This window comes from Trichosurus vulpecula, chromosome 1 (assembly GCF_011100635.1).
Source record: "Trichosurus vulpecula isolate mTriVul1 chromosome 1, mTriVul1.pri, whole genome shotgun sequence".
NCBI classification, from domain to species: domain Eukaryota; kingdom Metazoa; phylum Chordata; class Mammalia; order Diprotodontia; family Phalangeridae; genus Trichosurus; species Trichosurus vulpecula.
The window spans coordinates 3,643,057-3,655,902 of record NC_050573.1 but is presented as its reverse complement, the minus strand read 5'-3'; the positions used below and the strand labels follow the sequence as shown (position 1 = coordinate 3,655,902).

General features: G+C 44.2%; 1 protein-coding gene across 1 annotated transcript in view; it reads right to left on the bottom strand.

The window, feature by feature from the left end:
• Positions 1-12,846, bottom strand: part of LOC118849836 (zinc finger protein 721-like) — a 35,644-nt gene that overhangs the window by 19,651 nt on the left and 3,147 nt on the right. The window contains exons 3-5 of the mRNA XM_036758871.1: positions 9,788-9,914; positions 9,131-9,226; positions 4,163-6,369 (exon numbers count right to left, since the gene is read on the bottom strand). Coding sequence (XP_036614766.1) covers positions 4,163-6,369; positions 9,131-9,226; positions 9,788-9,914 — 2,430 coding nt within the window. The remainder of the gene's footprint in view (positions 1-4,162; positions 6,370-9,130; positions 9,227-9,787; positions 9,915-12,846) is intronic.

Here is a 12,846-nt window from a genome sequence, read left to right as displayed (position 1 = left end):
GAGACCCCGCCTGCCCTCCGGGAGCTTCCATCCCACAGGGGGCACACGATGTGCACACACACTCACCTCCCAGAGCCAGGAAAACACTGACAAGTGGCGGGGAAAGGCGGGAGGCGGAGTCAGGACGGGCGCCGGGGATTGGCTCCGACTGCCACCGCCCGACGACCAATGGGCGCCTCCACTCCCCGAGGGGGCGGGGCTGACACCACTCAAGTGGCCCGCATCGCTCCTCCCACCCAGGAAGCTTCTGAACCAGGCGCCAGACACTGGGCACACTGGCCCGGCGGGTCAGGTCTTTGCGTCCCTACCTACCCCAGGCTGGGACGCGGGGTTCGAGCTCCGGCAGCGGCTGAGGGCGGAGAGGGGCCAGGCAACTGCCTGCCTGCATGGGCCTCCCGTGTGCAAGGAAAAGGTGTGGGTGGGGGCAGGAGGAAGGGGCGGATGTGACGTCGGACAGGACCGCCCCCGGGTCTCTCCCCATCCAATCCCGGGCAGAGCCTGTCGGGTTTTTTTTTTCCTCTGCAATGGGCCTTACCTAGACTGTCATGCTCGCCCCTTCTCCCTCACCTGGGCTGGCAAAGACTCCTGGGAAATGTAGTCCTTGGGCTGACTGCGCAGGTCCAGTAGAGCAGAATGCCGGTGGCTGCGGCCCTGGCCTGGTCTTGCTCTGTGTCTGCGAGAGTGAAGCCCGGCTCCGCCACCAGAGTAGCCCGGCGGAGCCGACGTGCAGAAAGCCGCCCTGCTGCGACATCTGCCTGGTGTCCAGAGGATGGTTCTGAGCCCTGTGAGGCCTGGGAAGCTCCTGGGAAGCTGGGCTGAAGACCATGGAAGGGAGCTTCCGCGGGTCCCCGCCCGCACCCCTCCCCCTGGGGGTGTCTCACCTGAGCAGGTGGCTCCGCCCACGCCCAGCCGTCTACCTGCCCGCCCAGACACGTTCCTCTTCGCCCGCCCCAACCTGCCCTCCCTGGCTCCTTCCCAGCTGCCTCCACACAGGTCTCCTCTGGGCCCTTCCCTCCTGCCTTGCTCAGGCACAGGTCAGGGCCTTGGAGGCGCTTTGGCAGGGACGAGGCCAGCATCCGGGGGGCGTCTTCCCCCCCACCCAGGGAGGTTTCCAGTGCCCACGTCTGGATGGACCAAGGCCACAGCCTGTCTCTCTCCCCTGCCATTGGTGTGGCCGGGGAGAGACCAGAAAGCCTTGGGGGTTGGGGCAGGGGCCCCAGTCCTAGCCCCGGAGTCAGGGAGCAGAGACCCGGCCTGGGGCACACTTGGTCCCCAATTGAGCCTAACCCCAAGGAAGAAGAGTGGGAGGTTGTGGTGCAGCTGCTCCCAGGTCACCAGGTCCCCCTTGCAAGGACAGAGCTGGGGTGGTTGGGAGTTGCAGCCCTGGACAAAATACAGGACAAGATGGCAGCAGATGGACAGTGTAGCCAGTGAGCTTTATTGAGAGGACTGTGGGCAAGGTCAGGGAGGATGGCCCTCCACAGGATAGTCTGCTGGGGTCCTGCATGCATTAGAGGTAAAAGCGTGTGAAGTGGAGCTTTGTGGGGTTCTTGTCTGGGTCAGACACCCCCGGTACTGCGTCCAGGGAGGAAGAGCTCAGTCCTGGGAGATACCAAGTCAAGGTTCAGGACTTCCTCAAGCTGGGGTGAAGAGGGGGACACTTTCAGCTACTTGATGTGCCCCTGACAACAGTGTGAGAGCTTCAGGTGTTGCTGTAGCTCCTCCTCCAACAGAAGAATTAAGGGGTTTCCAGAGCTTCTGGGGGCTTCTTTGTTTAGCACACTCCTCTTATATGGGGATCACTATATGCTAGGCATTAAGGCTACCAAGGTGTGCCCCATTCTCTGCCTCCAATCCAAATTAACTTCAACTCCAAGAGGGTCATCTTTTTTGGGCTTCTTACATGCCCAGCAAGAGGCTGCTCTGGGGAACCTCCAAACAATCCTTATCTTTGTCCAGATTCCCCATGCAAAATCAGCTGTGGTACACTTAACAATGGCAATTCCTCAACCACAGCAACAAAAACACCATCACTGAATGGAATAAGGATGATTAATCCAGTGCCCAGGTAACAAGTATTCTGTGCCAGACACTTTGCTGTGCACTGGGTTGAACAAAAAGCAGAAAACAATCTCTCAAAAAGTTCACAGTCTAATTGGGGAAACAACAAGCAACTATGGATAAACGGAAGTTAATCAACACAGGGAAGGCACCAGCAAGAAAGAAGACTGAGAAAGCTTTCTTGCAGAGGCAGAATTTTAGCTGGGAAGTAGGAAGCTGGGGAATCCAAGCAATGGAGATGGAGTGAGAGCAAGACCCAGAACCAAGGGGCAGCCAGTGAAAATGCCTAGACTCTGGAGAAGTGTCTTGGAGGAACAGCAAGGCCAGTATCAAGGGATCTTGGGGAATGTGGAGGTCAGGGGAAGTGAGGTATAAGAAGCCTGCAAAGATAGGAAGGGGTCAGGTTATGAAAGGCTTTAGAAGCCAAACAGGTTTTATATTCAATTCTTTAGGTGATAGGGAGTCACTGGAGTTGATTGAATAGTTGGGTGCCATGATCAGCCCTCTGCTTGAGGAAGATCAATTTGATAAGAGAAGGCAGGGCAGAAGGAAGGAGAGACTTGTGGCAGGCCGACCCACCACAAGTAGGTTACTATGATAGTTCAGGTCATGAGATGAAGGGGGCCTGGCCCAAAATGTCACAGGAAAAAAGGGGGCATGTTCCAGAGATGTTGCTTAGGTGAAATCCATAGGCCTTGGCAACATTGCATGTAGGGGATGAGAAATCACCATCATCAATGACAAGAACTAGCATTTGGATGAAACTTAAAGGTTTATGAATATTTTACAAATATTCTCTCATTTTACCTTTTGTTATTGTTTAGTCATTTCAGTCATGTCAAAGTCTGGGTAACCCCATTCGGTGTTTATTTGGCAAAAATAGTGAGTTGGTTTGCCATTTCCTTTTACAGATCAGGAAACAGGACAACATGGTTAAGTGACTCCCCCAGGGTCACCAGCTAGCAAGTGTCGGAATCCAGACATGAGCTCAGGAAGAAGTCTTCCTGACTGCAGACACAGCATTCAATCCACTGTGCCACAAATGAGTAAACTGAGGCTGGGATGGCTTAAGTGACTTCTTTAGGTTCACACTAACTCTAACATAAATCATAGCACATCCCTGGACACCCTCTTCAGGATTACACAAATCTTCTCCAATATACCTCAATGCATTGTTCTTGGAGAACAAAGGGTGCCATTTCCCTCTCCACCCTACTTCATATGGAATTGATTTGGAATTTTGGATTTCAGGAGGAAAAAGACTGATATAGACACTGAACTCTTGTTTATGGAATAGACAAGAGGCAACTAGATCAAAGAGTACATTGCAGAGAGTAAGGTGTAAGACTGGAAAGGTAGAATGGCATAGGTTGTGAAGGACTTTAAAAGCCATACAGAGTTTGTATTTTTTTTTCTGGAGGCCATAAGCCACTGGAATTTAAGGAATAGAGGAGAGATGTCTTTATTTTTGTTATAGGAAAACTAGTACTATATCGAGAATGGACGGTAGTGGGCAGAAGTTTAAGGCAGGGTGACTTGCCAGCAGGATATTGCAATAATCAAGGTGTGGATTGATACGGGCCTGCACAAGGGTGTAGGCAATGTCAAAAGAGAGAAGGAACTGTACTTTGAAAAATGTTGCAAATGTGATATTAACAGCCCTTGGCAACCACTTGGAAAGAGGGGGTGACAGATAGTGGAGAATCCAAGATTATTCCTTGTTTGAGAACCTGAAGGGCTGGGAGAATGATACTGCCCTTGACAGTAAGAGGTAAGTATTTAGGAGAAAGATAATCAGTTCTGTTTTGGAAATACTGAATTTATCTAGCAGACATCTACTACTAGTAGTTTAATGTGTCTGAAAGGCAATGGGGGATGGTTAGATTGGAGTTCAGCAGAGAGACCAGGTGCAAGAAAGATTTGATCATTAGCATAGAGATGGTAATTAAATCCATGGAAGCTAATGAGATCACCAAGTAAAGCAGTATAGAGAGAGAACAGAAGTTTGAGGAACACCTATGGAGAGAGGGCTGATTTGTTAGAGGATCTTGCTGTGGAATGAATCTTTTTCTCAATCAGCATATCCATATAGTTTCTCTGCAGAATGCATTTTCTGATGTTTCGTTAGAGCTGTATTCCAATAGAAGGCCTTCCCACATTCATTACATTCATAAGGTTTCTCTCCAGTATGAATTCTCTGATGTTGAGTAAGTCCTGTGATCCATCTGAAGGCCTTCCCACATTCATTACATTCATAAGGTTTCTGTCCAGTATGAATTTTCTGATGTTGAGTAAGTCCTGACCTATGTCCAAAGGCCTTTCCACATTTATCACATTCATAAGGTTTCTCTCCAGTATGAATTCTCCAATGTTGATTAAGCTGTGCTTTTAGGCGGAAGGTCTTCCCACATTCATTACATTCATAATGCTTCTCCCCAGTATGAATTCTGTGGTGTTCAGTAAGTCCTGTGCTCAGTCGGAAAGATTTCCCACATTCATTACATTCATAGGGTTTCTCACCAGTATGAATTGTCTGATGTTGAGTAAGCTTTATTTTCTGGCTGAAGGCCTTCCCACATTCAATACATTCGTGAGGTTTCTCTCCAGTATGAATTTTCTGATGGTCAGTAAGGTTTGATTGCTTACAAAAGGCCTTCCCACACTGATTACATTTATAAGGTTTTTCTCCAGTATGAATTCTTCGATGTTGATTAAGCTGTGCTTTTAGACGGAAGGTCTTTCCACATTCAACACACTCATGAGGTTTCTCTCCAGTATGAATTCTCCGGTGTTCTGTAAGAGTTGTGCTTAGGCAAAAGGCCCTTCCACATTCATTACATTCATAAGGTTTCTCACCAGTATGAATTCTCTGATGTTGAAAAAGCTTTAGTTTCTGGCTAAAGGCCTTCTGACATTCAATACATTCGTAAGGTTTGTCTCCAGTGTGAATTCTCTGGTGTTCAGTAAGGTTTGAGCGCTTGCAGAAGGCCTTGCCACATTCATTACACTGATAAGGTTTCTCTCCACTATGAATTTTCTGATGTTCAGTAAGCCATCCTTTTAGTCTAAAGGCCTTTCCACATTCATTACATTCAAAAGGTTTCTCACCAGTATGAATTGACTGATGTTGATTAAGCTGTGCTTTAACTCTAAAGGCTTTCCCACATAGATTACATTCATAGGGTTTCTCACCAGTATGGATTCTCTGATGTACCGTTAGAGCTGTGCTCATGCAGAAGGCCCTCCCACATTCATTACATTCATAAGGCTTCCGACCAGAATGAATTTTCTGATGTTTAGTAAGGTATGTGCGGTGGCAGAAGGCCTTACCACATTCATTACATTTATAAGGTTTCTCACCGCTATGAATTTTCTGATGTTCATTAAGATGTCCTTTTAGTTGAAAGGCTTTCCCACATTCATTACACTGATAAGGTTTCTCACCAGTATGAATTCTATGATGTTCAGTAAGGTTTGAGCGCCGGCAGAAGGCTTTCCCACATTCATTACATTTATAAGGTTTCTCACCAGTGTGAATTTTCTGGTGTTCAGTAAGTTGTCCTTTGAGTCTAAAGGCCTTCCCACATTCATTACATTTATATGGTTTCTCACCACTATGAATTGTCTGATGTTGATTTAGTTGGGCTTTTAGCCGAAATGTCTTCCCACATACATTACATTCATAAGGTTTGTCACTGTTATGAATATTCTGATATTTGAGAGTATCAATCCTTAGGCAAAAGGTACTTCCACATTCATTACTTTCATAAGTTTTCTCTCCAGAATGAATTTTCTCAGGAAGAATACACTGTTTCCTTGAGATCTTCCATCCATTACGGTCATAAATTTTCTCTACTGCACCTCTTCCACAACTGTCAACAAAAGCTGAATTATGCTTATAGCATTTCCCATATTCATTATATTTGGCTGTTTTCTTTAAGCATCTACTACTACATTTTGGTCTATCTCTGTGCAGCCTAAAGTACTTTCCACAGGTGTCACATGGACTCAGACTCTTTCTAGCTAGCTGCCGTGGGGAAAAGATTGGTCCTGGATTGAAGGTCCTGTCATAACTCATTTGTTCACAGACTCTAGATTTATTGGGATGTTCCTTTGGTGTGATTTTGACTTGCCAGAAATGCTTTTCTTCATTGGTCAGATGTCTCTGTGGCATGATACCATATTTCCTACATTGTCCCTGTGGGGGAAAGAGCAGACTATCCCTCTTAAGTATTTCCAGGGATGACTGTTCCATTGAAATGCTCAATTTTGGAGTGGGTTCCTTTGATTCTTGCCGAGTATCCCAATCTGAAAGAAATAAAACATGTAAATAAACCCTGTGGCTGTTATACACACAGCATAAATAATCTTTATGAAAAAATTAAGAAAAATCATTGTAAAACTTTGTTTTCCAACAAAATGCAATCAAGTTCTGTCAGTAGTTCTGGTCCTATAAAGAATCACTCCCTCCAAGAGTTTCTGCTCTTGGGTGAATCCAGCTATATCCAGTTACTCTTGGGTCTTTCTCATATAGTGCAATATATTAATTTTCCATTTTTAAAATCAGTACCAGGAACTTTTCAGAATGACTACATCCATCTAGACTAATTATTTTATAAAACTATTTTTTAGCTATCTGCACTCCTATGTGTGTGTGTGTGTATTTTTAAACAATCTGGATCAAAAAATGGAAGCCTCCCCCAGTAGTTCACATTCTAGCATAGATCCAACACTGGGCTTCCATTTGCATTTTCTTCTAAGTCTTCCTTAGGAAGTGCATGCCATTAATCTGCTTTTTCTTTTTTTAAACTAGTACCAGTCAGTTTTGATAACAACTACTTTGGAGGATAATTTTCAGATCATCTAATGCTAGAAGACTTTTCATCATCACTGTCTTAATGGATTAACGTCAGTGATATTCACCTTGAAAGTTTTCATGTCCAAAATGTTCTTCTTCTGTATATTTCACAGAGAATTGCCTTTGTAATGAGATTGGCATCACATGGGATCTGGAGATTAATTCTGCAGTAGTATCATTTTCATTAAGTTGAAATATTAAATCCATGAACACTGAATCTCTCTAATCATTTAGACCTTACTCTCTGTCTTTGAAAATTCCTTCTTTATACATTATCTTCCCCAATATAATACAGGCTCATTGAGGACAAAGTAGGATTTCATATTTGTTTCTGTATCCGCTGTGCTTCCTACAGTATTTGGAATATCACTGGAAGGTTTTAATACTTCAATGACTTGAATGTCAAGGTGGGCAAAGGGGAGAATGGTGACAAATACCTAGAAAAATATGATTCAGAAAGAAACCAGAGAGGTCAAAAGGCTTCTACATGACACAGAATATAACAATGAGATAATTATAAATTGGGAATACTTTCTTCAACAAGGTTTTCAAATTAAAATTGAGGTTTCTTTTGAAATCCAGTAAACTGGTAAAGACTACAATGATAGCATTAGTGTAGGAAGGGCTCTTGAGACATGCTAATGGAACTTAGGAGGAAATCTAAATTGGTCCAACTGCTCTGGAAAACAGTTTAGAATTCTCTGAGAGAAATTCTCAAAGTATACAAAACCAAGGATCACACCACTGAGTACAAACCCCAAAGAGGCGAAAAACATACATGAAAAGTCCCACAAGAACCTCAATGCTAATTGCATTTGTGAAATGCTCACTCTGTGGCAGGTCAGTGAAACCACCATCATCACCATATTGATCACAATCTCCCCTCAGATCCTGATAGCGATAGCTCAGGGTGTGGGGCCCAAGAACCTTGGGAACAGCAATGTTTCCAGTCCAGTGCCCACAGACATAATCCTGGGAAGCAACCCCATGGGAGATGCAGGCTGGCCTCTGGTCCTGCAAGGGCTTTTTAAGCCATAGGTGCTGAAGACTCAGAAACAACGTCCTTGTCACCAAAGGCCAGGGAAAGGGTGTCAAATAGGGAAAATTTACAAACCAATGTGATTTTAGCAGTGGGAATGACGTTAAAGAAGAGGCCTGATCTTTTGCCTTGGCACTGCACCCCAAGGACCAGGGGACTCTTCCCAGACTTGCAGCTGAAACCTTCCATGTATGTTATTTCCTTGATTAGAATGGGAGCTCCTGGAAGGCAGGAATTGTCTGACTTTCCTGACTGTTATCTCCATCACTGAGCAACATCCTTGGAACACAGTAAGCACTTAAAAATGCTTTTTAAAAACATCCAAAAATCCTGCAGTGTTTTGGCACCAATACTGGACTTTGGTTTCTTTCTTTTCTTCCTTTCTTTCTTTCTTTCTTTTTCTTTCCTTCCTTCCTTCCCTTTTTCCTTCCTTCCTTCCTTCCTTCCTTCCTTTCTCCATTTCCTTGAGAAATATGCTCAGCATTGGGAGAGCTAGGTCCAGGGAGACTTTAGTCACTTTGTTTGCTTAATTCCAAAAATGAAATCAACAATGGTTGGACCACTGCCAGGACCGGTAACAGAACATCTGCAGCCTCTCTTCCAACACCAGCTCCCCCTCAATGACTGCTCCTATCTCTGCCAATTTGCATGGTGTAAGGTGAAACCTCCACATTGTTTTTCCCTTAATTTTTGAAAATTGTTTCACTATATCCTCATAAAGAAAACTGAATAACATGAATCGAAAACTTTTGTTAAGAAAAAAACAAACATCAGAACATGATAGGGAAGCAAGCAGGCCATGTCTTTTATTTTTTGCCAGTGAAATAAGGCCCTTTGAGAAGTACAAAGGAATGACGAATTAAGTGAGGAAAAGGCCCGCTATCCTTGAGGAGAAATGCCACAGGAGAGGAGGGACCAAAGATCTCTCCCCTGCTGAGGCCCTTCCTTCTCTCCCCCAAGAGGGGAACACAAGGGCATTGACATCAGGGCACTGACTTGTTCAGGGAAATAGGAGGCTTAATGAAGGAGCTCATGACAAGCAGGCTCCCCTAGGAAGCACAGGCCCAGGGAGCTGAAAGAGGGACTCTCTGCTCAACAGTTTCCAAGGGAATCTCACCAAAAGACCACATCAGCCATTGTTTGCAATGCCACACCTGCATGGTTGGACTCACCTGGATGGCTAATCCTTGGTATGTCTCCCTCTGGAATCCATGGTGCTTCCCTTCTCTCCAACTGGTAGATGATGTATGGTTTGGAAAATGCAAGTCCTACTCAGAAAAATGGGACAGGGAGGGCTCAGCACAGAGAACCACATTAAAAGTGAATATAATTAAAATATACAGGACTAAAATATACAGCCTCAGTGGGAGATCCTAATGAAAGAGTAATACTAAAGAGGAAGGAAATAAGCATTTAGATAACACCTACTATCTGCTAGTCGCTCTGCTAAGCTATTTGCTTAAGAGGGATAGTCTGCTCTTTCCTCCACAGGGACAATGTAGGAAATATGGTGTCATGCAACAGAGACATCTGACCAATGAAGCAAGTGACTTTGATCTAAAGGCAAAACCTTTCAGTGATGAATGGGAAGCATATGTGTATCCAGTGTCGGTCAGACCCAAAAAGATCAGGAATCTCTGACCTCTGCATTCCAAACAGTTAGTGCTCAACACTTGAGCCACCCCCAATCATTAATCACAGGATTCAAGGGCTGGAAGATACCTTAGCAGCCATTTAGTCTAGTCTTTATATCCTATAATATTTACCAGGGTGTGAAGAGAGGCCTTCCAATGGGGAAATTCTGAGAACCAGGGGGAAGCTGTCCTTACCCAGAGAGACCAAGTTACTATAGTTCTCCAGCATTACATCCCTGTAAATCTCCTTCTGAGAGGAGTCCAGGTAAGTCCATTCCTCCTGGGTGAAGTCCACCACCACATCCTTGAAGGTCACTGCTTCCTGAAAGACCAAGGACATATGAGTTTACAAAAGATCCACATGTAAACCTTGCAAGAGAGATAAAGGTGGTAAAGAAATCAGAAAACTCTGTTTTTCTTCAATGAACTAAATAAGAACTTTAAAATATAAAATTGCTCCTAACATGTTATTCCGTTTTTATTTATTCTGTTATTGCTTTTAAAGTTCTCAGTTTCATAAATTTTTAATGCTCATTTTTTATTTTGGTATACCTTAGCATTTGTTAGTGATTATTGTTTAGGAAAAAAGAGCACATTCAAAAACAGTCTCATTAATTATTGGACTCTCTGACTAATGTGTCAAGCCAAATAACCAACAGTAAGAAAACTTAGAAAAAAAGTGATGGAGGAACAAAGCAAAAAGAAGAAGTTTTAATGACATGAAATATTACAATACAACAGACCCAGAGGAAGATGAGAAAGTAGAGCAAGACCATCAGACAAATAATGCAAAGAATGTGAATTGATGAAACCTGAATAACATACCATAGGGATATATACACATCCTTCTCTGTAGCCTCTGACACCGTCACCCTCTTCTCTATGATAATTTCTCTTCAATACGTTTTTCTCATCCCTGCTCTCTCCTGGTTCTACCTGTCTGACCTCCTCAGTCCCCTTTGCTAGATCTTCAACCACATCATGCCCACACCCGCCCACACCCACCCCCAACCACAGGGGTCCCCAAGGCTCTTTGGGGGACTTTCCCCTCCTCTCCCTCTACACTATGTGACTGGGTGATCTCATCAGTTCCCATGAATTCAGTTATCATCTCCAGGCAGAACATCCCCACATCTGTGTATCTAGTCCTAATCTCCTGCATCACCAGCTCTCTATTGGATATCATAACCTGAACGGGCTAAAATTGGCATCTGAAATTCAAACTATCCAAAACTGAGTTCATGACCTTCTTACCAAAGCCTCCCCCTCTTCTTACTGTCCAAGGGTCCGCCATCCTCCTACTTATTCAGGCTTAAAGCCTCAGTGTCATCCTTGACACTCCCTCACACTCACTCCAAACTGCTGCCAAGGTTTATCATTTCTAGCTTCATGGACATCTCTCCTACAGGCCTCCTTCTCTATACCCACACAACCACCCCCCCAGGGCAGACCTTCATCATCTCACACCTGGTTCCCAGAATGTACAAGAATGTCATTCAGTTTATATGGGGATTAAATGGCGAAGAACAATACTGCTCACCAGAAATGTCCTAAAAGTCATAATCTTAGTGTAGAATTTGCTTAATGGAGAGAAGATGGTGAGGAAGGGGGTTGAGCTGGAAAAGTGAGTGGGTCAATTACTGTGCTTCTGAAAAATGTGAGAGATGCTGGAATGAGGGCTACTGGGAGATTTTTGTCAAACTGCAACGGGAACAGGAGCTGCCTAGGAGGACAAAGGGGTCACCCCTCACATTCATGGTTCCCCATTCACCACGGGCCTGGGATTGATTCTCTCATTTACTCTTATTCCCTTGAATTCTAGAATGGTTCCAGGGGCACCACTGAATAGACTCTTATTCATTAAATGGAAACTTTTTCCTCATTAATTACTTATATCATTCTATCCACTTCATGCAATATTACTTAATGAACTAGAGAAACTTCCTTTTCCAATAGTAATTTCTCTATGCTTAAATAAAGTACTACAATTCAGAGATATGTACAATTCAATAAATATCACAGGTGAGAAACATAAATAGATAAAAAATTATTTATAATATTTTAACTGTGCACAAGAACGCAGTCACCTCACACACTCTCTGGACCACCACCTGATTATTCTTCAGCAGTTACCCACAGCATTGTCTCAAATAAGGTTGAAAACCATTTCCTAAGCAAAGGAGATATGGCCTCTCCATCATATTCTCTCTCTCCCTCACCTTCTCTCCCATTTTTAATTGCATGGGGAAAAGGGCCTTTTTCAACAGTGACTTCAAAATTGCCACAACTCCCCTCTCCCAAGCCTCTCAGTTAAGGACTTTCAGTTCTGGGCTGAGAAAGATGAGGCCATCATGCAGGAGCTCCATCTTTTCCTTTTTTCTTCACTGCCAAGCCCTTGGTCACCACTGCCTGCCCTCTCCTTTTCTGCCTTTCCTGGGTTCTTTGGCACCATTGATCTCACTCTTCTGGATACTCTCTTCTCTCTAGGTTTCTGGGAGGTTACTTTCTTCTAGGTCTCCTTTCTGTCTCACCCTTCTCCTTTGTTGGGTTATTAAATATTCACCCTAACTCTTGGTGTACCCGCTGTCTTGGGCCGAGTATTATTTTCTTTCAACAATGTCCTTCAGGGACAGCATTGTCCCCTTCAGTTAAGAAAAAAACCCTGGCAGCACAAACTGCTTTTCTAAATGTTCCATTTGGCCTTTTGTCTCTGTGGGAAGCAGTTTTAGTTATTGTAGTAGCAATTAGATTTAAAGATCTTTCCCACCCATTAATAGGCATGTGACATGCTTACATCACAGGAAGCCTAACTTACATGTGGTTTGAGGAACTTCTTGACAAAAAAAGGAAGTTATGTCACAGAAAATGCTGAGAGAGAGAGATGTTATGGCTGCTAATGGCAGTGCTCATGATTGTCAGAACTGAACAGGCTGACTTAGGTGTACTGTGAGTTTGTTTTGGGCAAGACTCCATCTGTTGGTAAGCAAAAATGGGCTCCTTAGCACTTAGTTCAACAAGTGTCCTTGAATACTTTGGCTTTTGTTCCTTTTGAGTAATTCGTTGAGCCTTACTAGGTGCTAAGCCCCAGGCCCAAACCCCTATTAGGTGTAAAACCTTAGTGGGTGTGGATTGGCAACTAAGGTGGGGCCCAAGGTGGAGCTAACTCCAGGGAGGGCCTAGTTTACATGTCTGGGAGAGCAGAGGCTTTTAGACCATGTGGGTTTAAGTCTGCCTCTTTGTGACAATTCTAGGTC